The following is a 17,558-nucleotide window of genomic DNA, read 5'->3' on the forward strand; positions in this document are numbered from 1 at the left end:
TACCTACTGTAGCTCTACTTTAACTCAAGTACATGGTTTGTGTACTTCGTCCACCACTAGTTATATTGCCGTAACTTGAGCAGTGCAACTAATCAATAGCGGCTTTCGTTGACAACGAATTACATTATTATCAATATTATTTTATCGATTAGTTGTTGCAGCCCTAATATATATATGTGTGTGTGTGTGTGTGTGTGTGTGTGTGTGTGTGTGTGTGTGTGTGTGTGTGTGTGTCTGTGTGTATGTGTGTCTGTGTGTATGTATGTATGTACTGCTCATTTATGCAGTTATCCAATTAACCAAAAAAGTGGCATCAGTTCAATGCATACATTCATACAGCTGCAGATCCAGATCCAGATTTCAGAAACTGTTTCTTAAAGTTACTCTCTTCAAAGTCAGCTTATCAGTGTTAGCCGTTACCTCTAGTTATGTTCACTTGGTTCTCGACAGAAACAATAACATTTAAGACGACAAACCTGTGGTTTGCTTTGCTGTGAGGCCTGTTGTCATAGGTACTGTTAAAAATTTTAATTAATAAACATTATACACTGATTGAAATTAATGTAATTAATCAATAATTATTATTATTATCAGGTACTTCAGTAGTATTTACAGACAGAAGTTTTCTGTAATGAGGGATTTTAAATCTCTACTGCAATAAATATCAGTGCTGTGCTTATAGTCACCTGGAACATGTGCAATAATTCAATAATAATAGTTTATTTTTATTGCCTGTGGTCCCTCTATATTCTGTGCTATAAAAGCAGTCGTGTTGTCTGGGCTTGACTACTTTCAGGCCTACTGTGTTAAATGATACGTGGAGGCTTCACTCCAGTGGCCAGGGGATTAAGCTGAATGTGTGGGCTGTAGTTATTTTTTCTTTTTTTTTTAACCTAAAATGTGTTACACAAAAGAGTCAGAATACTTCAAGAACTTTTCAAGTCCATCAACAGATGAAATGCACTCGATAGTGTTAGGTGCTTACAGAGGAACGTTTTCACAGGAATGCTAAAGTGTGACAAATGGTGCATGAAGGTTTTTATCTTGTAGCACAAAGTGATGGCTTTTTGCTTTTGACAGGAAGGGTGTGAGCTCTCAGCGGTTTCCTCTTCAGTAGTATCTGACGAGTGAAACCAGTAGTGGCTGACATGGGCGTGTTTCCTTTTAAAGATTCATGTGGTCTGTTAAGGCTTAAGTACAAACTTTTTTTTATTGTGATCATACCTGAAAGAGTTTATTTATGTTTTTGTTCTATTCGGTGTCACTTGCAAAGCTGTTTAAAAATGTAATGGAATATTTGACCACTTGCATATAAGCACTTATACACAAACACACTTTTTCAGTTCTTATGAAAGTGTCTTTGCATATATCTGTTGTGGCTATATATGCTCCAGAGAGCAGAGAAAGTGCAGCAAGTGAAGCAGAAGTACGGGTGCATGGTGTAAATAAAGATGTAGCTGTGTGCGTGCTCTGTGAGTCTCACTGTGTCTCTTGACAGCTCTACATGTGACTTTGGCTTCCGTTGCTCTCTTGCTTCCGCAAATACATATAGACATTTCTGCACCCTAGCAGAGCACATTTGTTAGTCCGAGGCGAGGAAGCAGCTAAATTTTCTCCATCAACTTCAGATGTAGTGATGGTGTGCAGTGAGGCAGGAGCACACCAACCAAACCACCGCGGTAAGACGCAGCTCTGCTCTGTGCACTCTCTCCATTCATTTCAGCCAAGTAAACAATTCATTGTAGATGTTGCATTATTTGCAAAGCATTGTGTCTTGAATGTTACTTGGAGGATTCTTTTTAATGCACTTTCTATCCAAATTTGTCTGGAACACCATCTGTGTAAAACTGTAGTGAATGCACTGATGACTGTTTTGACACCGTTGATGTTATATCTGACTAAACCTGAAACAGATACTACTGGCTTTATCCTGCATCAGTCATGTAGTGTAATATATATATATATATATATATATATATATATATATATATATATATATATATATATATATATATACATACACACACACACACTCAGAGATTTTAGGCGTATTAATTAAATGTGTATTATGTGTTTACTGTACATTATGACGTGTTTTATTACAAATTACATTCAATTAGACATTATTTTGAGCCTGTCTGTTTGAAAAAACTATTTTCAGTTCAAGTGATTTGTCAATCCATCTTTAAAAGGAACTTTCAATAATAGTTATTTGTGTTTTCCACAAGAGTTACAACATTAAAATAAACATGACATGCATTTAATTAAAATTGTTTATGAAGTTTATAAAGCATGCACGATAAGTTTTTACTGTGAGATGCGAAAAAAAAAGTTTATAAAAAGTTTTCTGTTCAAACTGGCACTTTTATCTTCACTCTAGTGAGCATGAAAAGATGCCGGGCATTAGAGTCTTTCTCTACTTTAGCTTGGTGGCTGTTCTACCAGTTCTTTGCCATCCTTACACCCCCTGCACACTGGTAAGTACCATGTAAAGTAATGAGCTGTAAAGTTTTTAATGAGTATTTAAATATTTTGATTAAAGACTATAAAATAAATAAATTCTCTCTCTCTCTTTCTTTCTCCAGACTCAAAAGACGGCTATATGTAACAACCTCCAACTCTTTTCTGTTCCCAGCAACTTGCCACAGCAAATAGAAGAGCTTTTTTTAAATCAGAACATTATTTCAAAATTACAGAACGGATGTCTCTCAAGCTATCCTTTCCTTCGCACATTGAGCTGTGCAAACTGTTATTTAAAAGCCGTAGATGTGCAAGTGTTCTCCAGGTCACATTGGATAGAGAGCCTAAATTTTGCCAGCAATGAACTTCACAACGACTACAAGCTGCTTTCCCAGGCTCTTGGTTTGTTGACCAATTTGCGATTTCTGGATTTTTCTGCCAATGGGCTCACAGAGGACATGGTTTCTGAGCTCTTACATAATCTCACATCGCTTGAGTTCCTAGATTTGTCAAGGAATGCTCTTCTGCGATTGGACGAGTACACATTTCAAGATCTTCATCAACTCAAAGAACTGAATCTAGAAAGGAATAACTTGTTTGAGATTGATGGGGCATTTGACAAGTTAAAAAAGCTCAGGCGGCTTAATCTGGCATTCAATTCTTTGCCATGCCTCGTGAAATTTGATATGACCCAGTTATTGGTACTTAATGCCAGTCACAATCTCATTGAATGGTTCATAACGAATCAGGACATCACAGACACCTTTGAGCTGGAGACGCTGGACTTGACTGATAATCGGCTCCTGTATTTTCCATTCCTTCCAACCGACAATCGCATTAAAACACTGTTATTACCCAATAACCATATTGGCTTTTACAGTCATCTCTCACAAAATACCTCTTTAAACTGGACCAATACCATTGAGTTCTACAATTTGGGTGGAAATGCCAGCAATGTTACAGCAGAACTTTGGAACGATGACCTTTATGGAGATATATCTTCTGTGGAATTTCTGGATCTCAGTGTTAATCAGGTGAGATACTTCCCTCAGGGGTTTCTTCAGAAAATGCCTCATCTCTACTGGCTCAGAATGAGAAGCAACTGCTTAGAATCACTGAATCTAACAGGAGACTATCTTCCTGTAACAGTATATGAGCTGGATGTGAGCAACAACAGACTCACTGAACTGCATGCACACTCCAGCTCAGTCAGTGAACTGAATAACCTTACACATTTGAACCTGAGTTTAAACAACATACAGAAGCTTCCTCCTCGACTGTTCACTACTTTACCCCGGCTCAGCTTCGTGGACCTCAGTTATAACACAGTGGGAATGTGTCATCCCATAGAGCTACCCAACTTAAACTCATCAGCATGTGCTCTTTGGACACCTTTGCCCTCATTAAAACAGCTCCACATTGCTGGGTGCAACTTAATCAATATTCCACCATCAGCGTTTGATGGCACGCAACTAACACATCTTGACCTATCCCACAACCCAGACCTGCACTTTAGCCAAGACTGTTTATCAGGTCTCAGTGGGACTCTACAGCACCTAGGCCTGAGCAACACAGGTTTGCAGGACTTTAACTTTTCTCCATTTAGACAGTTAAAATCTTTAAACATCTCCAAAAACTCCTTATCAGAGCTTCCTGCATCTCTAATGACACTGAACTTAAAGCTCCTGGACTTGAGGGACAACAGGTTGCCCACAATTAAACCAGAACATGCCACTGTGCTAGCTAAACGAGTGCAGATTGTTTATATGAATGGGAACTATTTTAATTGCTGCCAGTTAGAGTGGTACAGGACATTTGAGGAGTCCACAATCCTCCATGTTGCTGATCTTTTAGAGATCACATGTGTAGACCTACACCAGCAGAGAATAAAAGCTGGTGTTTTTGATTCTGTCCTTTGTGGGGGTAAAAGCAGAGAGGAGTCTATTTTCTGGTACATTTTGCTATTTTTATCTGTTGGTGTGTCCATGGTGGGTGTCTCTGTCATTTATTTCCTGACTTTCAGACCAAGACTACTGCCACGTGTAATTAAGAAGAAATGCTGGAAGCCTACAACATATTAAAGAGCAACTATAAAAAAAAAAAGTATAAATGTAAAAAAATTTAATAAATCTACAGATACTGAAGTAGTCTCACATTACTCTAAGGAGCAAAAAAGTCAGGCTTTTTTTTTTTTTTTTGCAACCAATTCAAGTGTCTTGTTAAATAAGATACAGATGTACATGATTCTCAACTTTTGTAAGAGACTTTCAGAGTTCATTATGTCAGATTTAATTTTATTTACAAACCAAATGTAATGATTACAGATTACCTGTTGGGATATTCTGTAAATCATTAAAATAAAGAACTGGTTATTTTGGCGCAAAACAACATTCATATTTGAGAAATGTTTAAACGGTAGCAATCAGAGAGCTGTTTTGTGCTTATTATTTTCAGGTACTTGAATTGAATTAAGCTTTTATGGCATTGTTTTCTTCTACTACACTTATAATTAATTTCAGGAAGTACAGCTCGGCTTTCGGTTTGACTTTTCATGTTTCGTTTTAATGTTTTAATGCACATTTTTTAAAAGTTCATTTTTTAAATCATACATCTTTTATAATACTCTACCATAAACGAGCTTCAGTCTTAGTCTAAGTAAATAACATTAAGTAAAAATACATGGACTGATTCAAGATTAATGTTTTATTACAGAGAGAGAGAGAAAATAAGAGAATAAAACCATGAAACTACAATGAAAGCAATTTCCAAGTAGTTTGGATGATGGTGTGTTTTTAATTCTTGTGTTAAATTCATAATTCTTATGTTAAAGGTTTAAGACTTTCACTGCAGTTTTTGCGAGCAATGATATGTAAATATTGTTCCATTTAATGTTTGTTCATGACCTGAGATAATATTGTATATAATAAATCTGTACACATACATGCCTGACTGTATTGAGGCTGTATTTCTCTACTGATTTCCTGCCGGTGTTTTGGCATGTTGTTGTTGTTGTTGTTATTGTTGTCGTCATCATTCTTTGATTGTGTTGATTATAAATTACTATGGTTTGACTTTCTTTTTTCCTCAAACCCCCCCCCCCCCCAAAAAAAAAAACCTAAACATTATTGCTGTGTGTTAATAAAGGAATGCAGTAATATACCATGACCTGTCATTCCTGAAGAACAAAAGTGTACACTCAAGTATTGCACACATGCATCTGAAGCATAGTTAAAATTCATTGCAGATTACAGAGTAATCAGAAAACAGTACTAGACTAGAAAAAAAATTAACTGAAAGTAAACTTGCATTAATTGCTGATTACTCTGTAATTTTACATTCAGTTAAAATGTTTTAAACTTAGAAATAGTGTAGTATAAACACTTATTTATAGTGCATTAGAGTTCACATATATATATATATATATATATATATATATATATATATATATATATATATATATATATATATATATATATATATATATATATATATATTTAAATATATAGCATGGGCCAAATCAAAAGGTCACCACACTTACCTATTGAAAGATTACATCAAGTAGTGATGTATACACTCCCTGCTCACTTTATTAGGATCGTGTATGCAGTTAACTGATCAGAATCTCATGGCAGTGGCGAAATATAATATAAAATCATGCTGAAAACGATGATGAGCTCCGGTTAATGTTCACATTAAACATCAGAATGAAGAACAAGTGTGAGCTCTGTGATCCTAACTGTAGCATGGATGATGGTACAAGAAGGGTCTTGTTTTAGAAACTGCTGATCCCCTGTGATTTTTACACACAACATTTTCAAAACAGTTTACATGGAATGCCTTTCTGGTAACAATGACCATGACAAATTTGAAGTCACAGAGCTCACATTTTTTCCCATTCTGACATGTGATGGTAACACTATTTGATTCTCTTAACATGTTTGACATGTATAATGCTACACTCTGATGTTATGCTGATGCCATGTGAATGGGGGACTTGATAACTGCATAAATGTGCAAGAGTTTGTGTTCCTAGTAACGTACAACGCCCTCTTCCTGATTTTATTTGTTCTGATGTTGTTCTGGGTGATTTGAGGTTTTGACAGCTTTTTTCACCTAAAAAATGAAATCATCATTTAAAAACAGTTTTTTATTTTTTATTTAATCGGATTATCTTTGTGTAATGTTAAAATTTGCTTGATGATCTTTTAAGTGTGACAAATATACAAAATAAAAAAATAAACAGGAAGAGGGCACAATACTTTTTCACAGCATTGTAGATGGTGGGAATATATTAAAAATAACACATTAAGCTATTAGCTATATTACCTTATTTAACATATATTTAGAAAAAAATACAAACTGTTAACCCAAATAACCAAAATGTCAGCTGGAACTCATTCCGTTTATGAAACCAATTTACTGCGGTTTGTTTTTCTATCGTTTTTTTTTTACGCATGCTCTATTTCATGCCTTTAAATTATTATGAGGCACACTGTGAAATTCACTTTTACACACTTAGTTAGCAGAGGTATTGGATGCCCAGGCATTGCAAAAGTGTGTTGCAAAAAGCATAAAAAAACAGCAGAGGAAACTGAAATTTCCTGTTGTGATGCATTGTGTAGCAATTGGCCAGTTTCAGGAGAGAATGGGGGTGGGGAGGTGGGATTGAGGTTTGCTTCCCCAAAATACAACAAAATAGCAAAACGTTTGAGAATGGCAGTTTATACACAACCCTTACAAATCAAATTAAATAACACTTTATAGAATAAGCAGTTTCAATTTTCTGTCATGAAGCAATCGGTAATTCCAAATTTTAACATAAATGACTATACATTAAACCTCTTTCTCTCTCCCTCTATATACATATATATACTAGATAGATAGATAGATAGATAGATAGATAGATAGATAGATAGATAGATAGATAGATAGATAGATAGATAGATAGATAGATAGATAGATAGATAGATAGAGAGAGAGAGAGAGCGAGAGAGAGAGAGAGAGAGACATATACAGTGTCTCTATCTATGAATCTATCTATCTATGAAACCATCTAAGTAAAACGCATATTAGTGGTGAGGTCCTTTGTGGCAAGTATCCACAGAGACCAGTGTGCCAATTCAGCGTCGGGTCAGACCACAGAATATAACACTTACTACTGTTTTCCCACTTTTCATTGGGCTAGTTTTTTTCTAACTTGCCTTACCTTGCCTAAAAAAAACAAATGGTGGCAAATTAGTTTCAGTGAATGAAGAAGGCTTGAAGCAAGGGAACCTTTGCTTGTATATTTGAAGCTTACTGAATACAGCGTGTGGAGGCTAAACCAGAGTGTAACCAGAATACCACTGTGGTGATGCTCTGGGTCATGGTGGTTTGAGCACGGTGAGAAAGAGAAACTGGAGATCTCAGAGGAAGGCCACAGCCTGCCACCATGAGGGTTTGACTCTTAATAATCAGTTAAGTTTATTAAAAAAAGGGGTCATGTGGTGGTGACATAAGAGCTTTCAACAAACTAAACCCAGTTTGGGATTATAAAGTAGTTCAAAGTATTTATATCATGAGAGAATGGGGTTAAATATTTATAGTCTAGGAACATCGCTTAAGTGTTTTATGAACCTCCTGACAGTTCTTGTGATTCTCACCCGGTGTCACATGAAGTCATGGGAAAGGCAGAAATTCACATGTTTAGCAAATAGATAAACAGAAATCTAAAAAAGCAAACAAAAGGAAACGTTCTTTTAGTGAAACCGAAACTGATTCAGTGTTCTGAGTTTCCTTGCTCTAAAAAGGGACACCAGATCTGAATTGAATGTTAGCAAACTGTAAAAAGTTATGTTGCATCATGAAAACTGCATGTAGCTGTACTGTCTTTTATTATATAGCAATTGATAATAAGCTGCGGTGATCACTAAGAACCAATGTGCTTAACAAAGAAGCTTTAATACTACGTAGATCTGTTGAGGTCAAAGGTCAAAATTGATGTAGACATCAAGATTAAAATGAAGAAATAATCAAAGCACAAAAACAAAACCAACAACTGTCTAATATTCAAACCATAAGACAGCATTTTGCAATCCATACAGCAGACACAGAAGGCAGAAGAGCGGTGGAGCGGAAGCTGACCAACCCTGAACTCACATTCATATTTTCATAAAGGAACTGAACATGACTCCACTTTAGCATGCGAGAGTGAGTAACGGACACCAGGAACGGACGGCTTGCAGAACCACAGCACAGGAAGTGAACAGCATGCTCATCTCCACTTCCACTTAACCCTCTCTGCACTGACAACAGTGTAGTGAAGGCACTAGCAAATCACACAAACTGTACACGAATGAGTCAAATCATGAAACTATACACTTCAGAACTGTAGAATAAACCTCAGTCCCGTATTAAACCCACACTTGTAAGAAAGGAGTAGCTAGGTATTTAAGCTACTTGTAAAATATTACTAAAATGAGAAATGCTAAGTTAAGGTGTAAGAATTTTACACATAAAAATGCTGGGAAAAATACAGTTTTAATGCAACACTGATTGATGAATGGACCCCTGTTGGTCGATTCATATGCAGCTGAAACTCAAACACCACACAGTAAAAGGTAGTCATTTAATGTATTTTTTATTATTATTTTTTTTCATTTTATATATAATATAAATGTGTCAGGAGAAAAAAATAGATAAGGCAAATAAACCTGCTTCCCACAAAACTCTTAAAATTCATGCATGTACTTTATACGGTAAATAATGTAAAATGTATTCATTTGTAATGAAACAAAACTGCAGAAGAATTCAGGAGACTTGTGGACCTCGAGAGGATGATACGCAAGCTGAAACTCGAGTTAGATGAAGCCAGATTAAGAACTATTCTGAGATGCATCAAGAGCACGGGAAAAAGAAACCACAAACTGACTCTGAGATGAGGGCCATAAAGCTGAGTATATTAATAAAAGATGTGTTTGATTTTGAACACTTACTTGGCTATAATTTTTAACTCATAACTTAAAATGAACATTTTCACACAAAGCATCATATTAAGACTTGCACATATTTAAACGTTTGCAGTATTGTACACTGTACAGTCGTACAAAAAAAAAAAAGCGCTTAATAAAAAGGCACAGCGGTATTTAAGGCACACGACACTGGAAGCAAGAGTATAAAATCAAGTGAACGAGATGCACCTTACGTCAAGCGTTTAACTCTACAGAACCTCACGATGTGCTTTCTCTGAACACGTTAATGTACACAATACTGTCTGTTCTCTCTTTATCGAAATGCCTGAACAACTCTTCTAATTATTTCACAAATAAAAACAATATTGAGTGTTTGAAAAAAGTCTTTGAAATACACTGGTTTACAATCTGTACTCAAATCGATGGCATTTTTTTAATGCAAATACACAAATAAAATGATAAATTAAATCTGAGGTACAATGGCTACTATGGATGTTATAAACTAAATCACTCGCAATAAAATAAACCATTTTAATTTCTATCCCTGCCAATGAGTTACAGGAATTCCTGAAAAAAAAAAAAAGAGAGAAATTCAATCTGAGTCAATTCAGAAATTCAATCTGAAGTGAATTGTGAAATCCTGTATTAGTTTTACTTTAGCATGATAAAAGACTTCCAGTTATAAGTTACAATGCAGTAAAGATGGAATTTCCACCAGAAGCACTTATGTGTTAAATCAGCTTGTAAACAGAAATGACTTGGGCGAGACTCTCCTTCCCTGCTGAAGCTAAATATCCAGAAAGCAGCTCACAGATGCAGCACAGTCGAATAAACACAAGGGATATGGTGTAATCCAATTTGAAGTGTATGTGTATTTTGTTTTTCTTTGTTGGCACTCAGTTTAGGAGCTCTAGGTATGTAATTGGCACTTTGCCCCGCTGGTTCCCACGCTCTCCCATCAGCCAATCCGAATCCATGCCTGGGATGCTGCTCACAGTAATCACCTGAAGAAGAAAGTACACACAATTAACCCTTTATAGCAGGTCCAGCACTTAGTGTTTCATGTTCTCAGTAAATATTGTCCCATTAAAGGCCCAAAAGTTCATTTTTTTAAATGCTATGCCTGAACAGCATTGGAACACACTTTGCCTGAAGAGCAATGGAACACTGTGCCTGAACAGCATTGTAACACACTGCTCTTTCTTCAGATAACTTGTTGCTCAGTGTAATTAAATACAAATGTTTGGTTGTTAGTTATAATTAATTGCTCTGGTTTTATTACTAAAATATTTTTTTATTAGTATTAGTGCTCAAACATCAGTAAACAGAAAAAAAGATTTCTTCATCATACCATCTCAGGGAATTTTTCCTTGTCACTGTTACCACTGGCTCGCTTATTAGGAATAAACTTATAACGTTGGATTAACGTAAAACCACATGAACTTATTAATTCAAACTTCATAACCCTTTAATATCTGTAAAGCTACTGTGAGACAATGTCCATTGTTTAAAGTGCTCAAATAAAACCAAATTGATCTGAAATTAAACGTATCGCTTCTCTGTGGATTGACACATCTTGAATAAAGATCTATGTCCACTTCACACACTCCAGTTAAAACATAATTTCCATGTGTGTGGAGCATAGAATTCTGCACACACTCATTTTAAACTAACTACACTCAATGATGAATGGATTTGGGTCGACTTTACACTTTAATTATATTCAAATTTACATTTATCTGGTGCCACAGGCTGCTGAATTATACACCGATCAGACATAACATTATAACATTATGAATGGTGAAGTGAATAACACTGATTATCTTTTCATTATGGCACCTGTTCATGGGTAGGATTTACAGTATTAGGCAGCAAGTGAACATTTTCCACTCAAAGTTGATGTGTTAGATGCAGGAAAAATGGGCAAGCATAAGGATTTGAGGAAGGGGGCCAAATTGTGACTACTAGTCGACTGGGTCAGATCATCTTCAAAACTGCAGCACTTGTGGAAGGTTCCTGGTCTGCAGTGTTCAGTTTCTATCAAAAGTGGTCCAAGGAAGGGACAGTGGTGAACCGGTGACAGGGTCATTGATGCACGTGGGAAGAGAAGGACGTTTAACTTTAAAGTCTGTTTTATCGTAAACAAGGCTTCATTTTGAAACTAAATGTGTTATACAAATAAAACTGAATTAAGATACTGAGAAGTATTCCTACTTCACAGCAAACCTCACATTTTGTTTTAAGTCATGGCATCTGCAGAAGTTCTTTTAATGGCTGCTGTAGGCTGTATTTCGTTTAAAAAATAAAAGAGCTAATAGTGAATTTTATGAAGCAGAGGACTCTAGACAGACTGGTGTGCACTCACTTCATCGGCCAATAAGGAGAGCTCATTGCTGCCCGCAGCATCGTAATCATATAGTACCCGTGCCTTGCGGCTCGCGCCAGAGCTCAACAGCTCACTGAAGCCTGAGTGACTCTGTCTGGCACTGGCAGTGGGATCAGTGGAAACGGGCAGAGTGGGTACAGAGATGGTGGCTGCTGCCCCTGATGAACACTGGTTATTGTTGGAACAGAATGAGGAAGGAAAGCTGTAATAGGAAGGAAAAGCATCACAAGAATGACTCATATCGAAAAATAGAAACTGTGGCTATGTTCTATAAATCAATCCACAAAAATATGAAATTCTATTTATTAAAAGTGACCTTCCCAGCTGTTTTTGCAGATCCACCATGTACTGATAACACTGAGCGTAATACGTGGCCTGAGCCTCAACAAAGTCGTTCAGACAGCGAAGGTGGTGAGCCTGCATGACAGAAATACACAATATACAATGTATGAAGTAAATGCTAACAATTAATAGAATGCGTGAGCAGCGGATAAAAAATAAATAAATGCCTCTGTTTGCCCTTGAATGAGAAATCGTGTGAAGTTGCAGTGCTTACGTGTGTACTGCTGATTCCCTCCAGGAGCAATCTGGTTATCTCAGCTTGCCTGTCAAACTCACTCTGGGTCACCTTCAGCTCCTGCTCAGCCTGTGTGTGTGTGTGTGTGTGTGTGTGTGTGTGTGTGTGTGTGTGTGTGTATGTGTGTGTGTGTGTGTGTGTGTGTGTGTGTGTGTGTGTGAGAGAGAGAGAGAGAGAGAGAGAGAGAGAGAGAGAGAGAGAGAGAGAGAGAGAGAGAGAGAGAGAGAAAGTGAGAGAGAGAGAGAAAGGGATAGAGAAAGGGGTGTACAGTGATTAGAGATCATGTATGTAATGCACAAATAATTGCTCTTTGTTTTCCCTGGTAAAATTACATATAAAAATGCCTGGTAAAATATATATATATATATATGATGAGACAAGGAATGTAATGAAAGTCAGATAATAAGCAGATTTGAAACACATGGAGGATTATAGTTTACATCTGAAGAAGCTGAAAAATTTAGTAAACTTAGTAAAAGGTGCAAATAAAGGTGATAGACTCCTTTACTTTGCTCTCTCAAAGTCTTTCAGTGCTGTTTCTTCATGAGGAATCTGTTTTTCTATCAGTTTTGCTGATAGTAAAATGGCTTTTCTATTTAATATGTCCATGCTTACACTCTAATCCCAATGCAGACCAGTAACACACACACACACACACACACACACACACACACACACACACACACACACACACACACACACACACACACAAAAAAGACTCTTGTGATGCCTGTACCCGATTCATTCCTCTTTCTGATTGGATCGTCTCTCCTTCTGACTCATATCTCATTGCTGCAGTTCTCCTGAATACTCTAAAAATGTAATTTCCCCAAAACTGCTAATGCCCAAGTCTCGCCCTTCTTCAGTGAATAATCTCACCTAGACCCTGAAGACCTAGAAAGTGCTGCTATAATCATAAAGACTGTAGAAGAGACTTACACTGAACATCCTTTAAACACACTCAGTACTGTGTGATCACACTTTCATCACAAGTGTCACCCATTTGAGACGAGTTCCCAGCAACTGGATTGCTCTAAAGTTGCTTTGCGAAACTGATTTAAAGGCCTGAATACCCAAGAACTACTGTTGCTACATCTGAGCAGTGGCATGGGGTGTGTGTAGAGAAACACTGCATCACTGCCATGTTGCTAGTTAAAAGAAAAAGGCTGAATCATGTGATCTGGAATTGCTCAATGGGTCAGCTGCCATCAGCACAGTCTGTGTGTGTGTGTGTGTGTGTGTGTGTGTGTGTGTGTGTGTGTGTGTGTGTGTGTGTGTGTGTGTGTGTGTGTGTGTGTGTGTGTGTGTTTGTAAGGGTATGATGTGCCTTTAAGTTCTGTCCCAACCATGAGAATATCATCCTCACCATTTGTCGAAAAAGATATAAACATGTATGTGTAGAGCTTTTAGAGTTTTTAGAGTTTTACAGCTGTTGCAAACATGGAAATTCTCTTGAGCTTAATCAGCAGCTCAATAAGAGGAACTTTACACCCTCCAGCTAGCCAAAACACACACACACACACACGCACGCACACACACACACACACACACACACACACACACACACACACACACACACACACACACACAAACACACACAAACTACGCAACCAATCTGCAACCATTTCATCCAAAGCAGGTTTGCTAAACGAAAGATTCTTGAACAGAAGGCAGATAAGAGCAAAACAAATGAAGAGAATTCAATATTCTAATCTCAGACATCAAATAAAGATTGAAATATAATTTGAAACGTTGTTATTGAAGTGAATACATTGAATTGTTGATCTGTAATTAATGTTTTTAATTAACAAGTAGAAAAGGAGTCTCAGTGAATGAAACAACTATACATTTTTCTGCCACAGAAAAGCCATAAGGACTGAGGACTGTGTGTTTTTGTGATTTTACAAAACATGACCAGCTGTTTTCTTTTTTCATTAACATTAAGAGAGGAAATAAGAAGCTGACGTAAGTGATAACAGGAACTAACACAACACAAAATTAAACTTTACTATAAGTAAAAGCCATTACACGGCATTCATTTAAACGTGTTTAATATGTCCCTGGGAAGATGGTGCGATAAACGAGAAACACGATGCAATAAAAAATAATCAGTTGTAATGAGCAGACTCGTTACTTTAGTCTTAATCTATTTGGTGACATAATCAATATTTCATCTTCTCATTGCTCTACGTTTTCAGTCCATCAACCTGTTTCTTCTCATTGCGCAGCTTTTTTAATTAACCACTGTTGTATCAATTCCTGGCTCTCACGCACCACAGACCAGTTTACAAAGCAAACAAAAAGCAGGGGAGAAGACAACAAGAAGTCTGGGGTTAATGTGGATGAGACAGAAGGTGTCAGTGATGTAAACATGACTGATAACAGAGACATTCCTGCTCGCTCATCAGGGACAAACCTACATTTAGAAAGAAAATCTTATTAATTTTTATCACATTATCTGTGTAAAGCTGCTTTAAAATTGTGTTCATTGACAAAAGCGCAATACAAATAAAAATTAATTGAATTGAATTTATTCCTGATCACATGATCATCATCATCTTTGCTCTGCTTGTGTTCTTTATGGTGGATGTTCAGCCTGGATAAATTTATTAGGTTACAAACTGTGAAATTCTTTTATATTAATATGTTAATATGATGTGAGTTTCAGTTACCAACGTGACACTAAAACAGTAAGTAGAAAAGGCTACTTTTACTTAAGTACACTTTAGAACCCAAACCTCTTTACTTTAACTACAGTTAAAAAGTGTAGTTAGTACTTCAACCTTTACCAGAGTCTTTTAAACCATGAGTATCCGTACTTCTACTTAAGTGAAGGATGTGTGGACTTCACCATCCCTGCAGCACATCATCAATTTCTCATTCCTAACTTATTACCAGTCGAATCCAGGCAGCCATTAAAGTACACTATAATATGCTAACAGCACAATAGCAATCTGCCAAATTCAGTACCAAAAAAACATCAAATCTAAATATCACACCCATTTGAAACCTACTAATCAAAGAAATGAAGCAGTAACTCACAGCAGCTCTTGCTTCAGCCATTTTGGCTTTCTTTAACTTCGTTTTGGCCGCATCGAGATCCAGCCGCTTGATTTGCAGCAACTTGCGTTCTTTCTGTTGTGAAAGAATACCAGGATCACATCATCACAAAATACTTCATACTTTTTTCATGCCTCACTGCTCTCTGCTCATTCAATATTTTAGAATTACTGCAAAAAAAATCTGTGTGGTATATTTTAAGTATATTTCAATTAATTTTAGATAATAAAAAAAACAAACATAACACTCCATATAAAATAGTACTGAGCTTTATCACAAAATAAAAAACTAAAACTTAAAATAGTCTTGATTCATTAAAATGTGCTAAATGAAATAAATATGCATTAATAAATAATTGCATTAATAAATATTTAGGAAAAATAAAAGACATGGATTCAAACTAAAGCAAGCAGTAACATTCCAAATAAATAAAAAGTTACATACAAAATGAATGAAAAAAAAAAACACTTTAACAAACAGCACATGGCGTCAGTAATTCGCTTCTAGGGGCCGATACTGTATAATGACAGCGGACCTTCTCAGCCACTCCAGCAACCAAGAAAACCTACCGGTATGCATATCAACTACCGGTGCCTTTTAATCGGCAAAACAGATTGGATGGATAGGTCGACCTCTAGGGTAAAACCTGGAATGCTTTAAACCGGGAATCAGTCAGTGCAGTTCTTTCCTGAAAAAAACTAAAAGAACAATATCTAGGCTTGAAGTTTTAATAAAATTTTTTAATAATTCACTCTGATATTGGATAAAATGGATCATATGGGAATATACTTTCACAGTGTGAATACCATGACAGAGTTAGATTTTTATATAAAGCTATGACAGGCTGCATTAAATAAGATTCTATGTGTGGTGACTGTAGGTACACAGGACAGCAGACTTCAACATGCACACCCGGGTGCACCAACTGATAGACACTGTGAACAAGTTGAACTTCTCCACTTTTACAGTCTGCCAATGTTGACAAATGTAAATTACTATTTGTTATATCCTTCCTTTAAAATATAGATTTTTCTCTCCATGCGTATAATACCAGTTGCTTATCTACAGCCCACTGTCAAGAAGAATTTCTGACAGTTTACACCTAGAGGCTTATGCTATGATGGAAAGCGTTCATATACGCACAGAAAATCTATTCACCAGGATGAACACCACAGAGAGGAAGAATAATGCACTGCTCATGTGTAGAGTCAGCTAATGACCTTGACTGTGTGAAGATTTAGATTATTTTCTCCGGACACAGATAGGGGTGGCAAAGAGGCACTTAGAACTCATTTGTTAAATCTTAGGCTTTTAACAAAGGCTTTTGGGTATCGGCTGTGTTTTAGATTTTCGTAAACGTAGCGTATATAAAAACTTTCATTTGGGTCCAAAACTACATCAAATAGTTAACTACTCAGGCTAAACTCACCAGTATAGTTTTAAAATCACCCTCCAGAAAGTTCCTGAAAGGGGTGAGGAAATTAATAGCCGAGCTTTGGATGAACTCTCTTTCGGCGGCTCCGATCTGATTCTCCGTCTCTCCACTCTTCATCAGAGCATTTCCTGCAGAAACACAGGCAGCTTTCTCACTCAACACATCAAACAAACTGATCTGCAATTTCTTTATTGCATATTTTATGCGTTCTTTTGTGTTCTGGACCCATGACGTTTCACCTTGCTGTGCACATGGACCTGGATGTGATGGAAATAAATACTAAAGATCTTGTGTTAAAGTTAAATACATGCGACTGCAAGACTTATTCCCAGAACTCCAGAATGTTCAGCGCCAAATTTGAGCCTTCTGGCAATGTATTTAATGCACGATTCATGATAATATTTTACAATATTTGCAAGTCATGTTGGGTAAAATGTCATTCTAAATATAAATATGTATTGCTCGGTCAGAATAAAGAGTAGAAATTTAAATCATTGGAATCAGACCAACCAGATCAGGGTTCTGTTCACTGTTTATCTTCATTTTAAATAATCCTATTTAGAGCTGTGAGTGAAATATTGCTGAGCTGCACATCGCTTAAAGAATAAAAAACAAAAAAACATCCACCCAGCTACAATTCTTACTAATCATTTTATAATGAACATTTTGTATGACAGGGAAAAAATAAGC

At 36.5% G+C, this 17,558-nt stretch overlaps 2 protein-coding genes across 2 annotated transcripts in view; one reads left to right on the forward strand and one right to left on the reverse strand.

The window, feature by feature from the left end:
* Positions 1-1,382: 1,382 nt before the first annotated feature.
* nrros (negative regulator of reactive oxygen species) lies at positions 1,383-5,402 on the forward strand. Its single transcript, XM_083536994.1, has 3 exons — positions 1,383-1,679; positions 2,381-2,477; positions 2,586-5,402. Exons 2-3 carry the CDS (start codon positions 2,394-2,396, stop codon positions 4,539-4,541), a joined length of 2,040 nt encoding a protein of 679 aa, XP_083393120.1. The 5' UTR covers positions 1,383-1,679; positions 2,381-2,393; the 3' UTR covers positions 4,542-5,402.
* A 3,660-nt stretch (positions 5,403-9,062) lies between these two features.
* sh3glb1a (SH3-domain GRB2-like endophilin B1a) overlaps positions 9,063-17,558 on the reverse strand; it is a 25,355-nt gene continuing 16,859 nt past the window's right edge. The window contains exons 4-9 of the mRNA XM_083538345.1: positions 16,863-16,996; positions 15,416-15,508; positions 12,353-12,442; positions 12,113-12,213; positions 11,776-11,998; positions 9,063-10,414 (exon numbers count right to left, since the gene is read on the reverse strand). Of these exons, the coding sequence (XP_083394471.1) occupies positions 10,307-10,414; positions 11,776-11,998; positions 12,113-12,213; positions 12,353-12,442; positions 15,416-15,508; positions 16,863-16,996 (749 nt within the window). The 3' untranslated portion in view covers positions 9,063-10,306. The remainder of the gene's footprint in view (positions 10,415-11,775; positions 11,999-12,112; positions 12,214-12,352; positions 12,443-15,415; positions 15,509-16,862; positions 16,997-17,558) is intronic.

The sequence above is a fragment of the Silurus aristotelis genome (genome assembly GCF_946808225.1).
Source record: "Silurus aristotelis genome assembly, chromosome: 1".
Classification (NCBI taxonomy): domain Eukaryota; kingdom Metazoa; phylum Chordata; class Actinopteri; order Siluriformes; family Siluridae; genus Silurus; species Silurus aristotelis.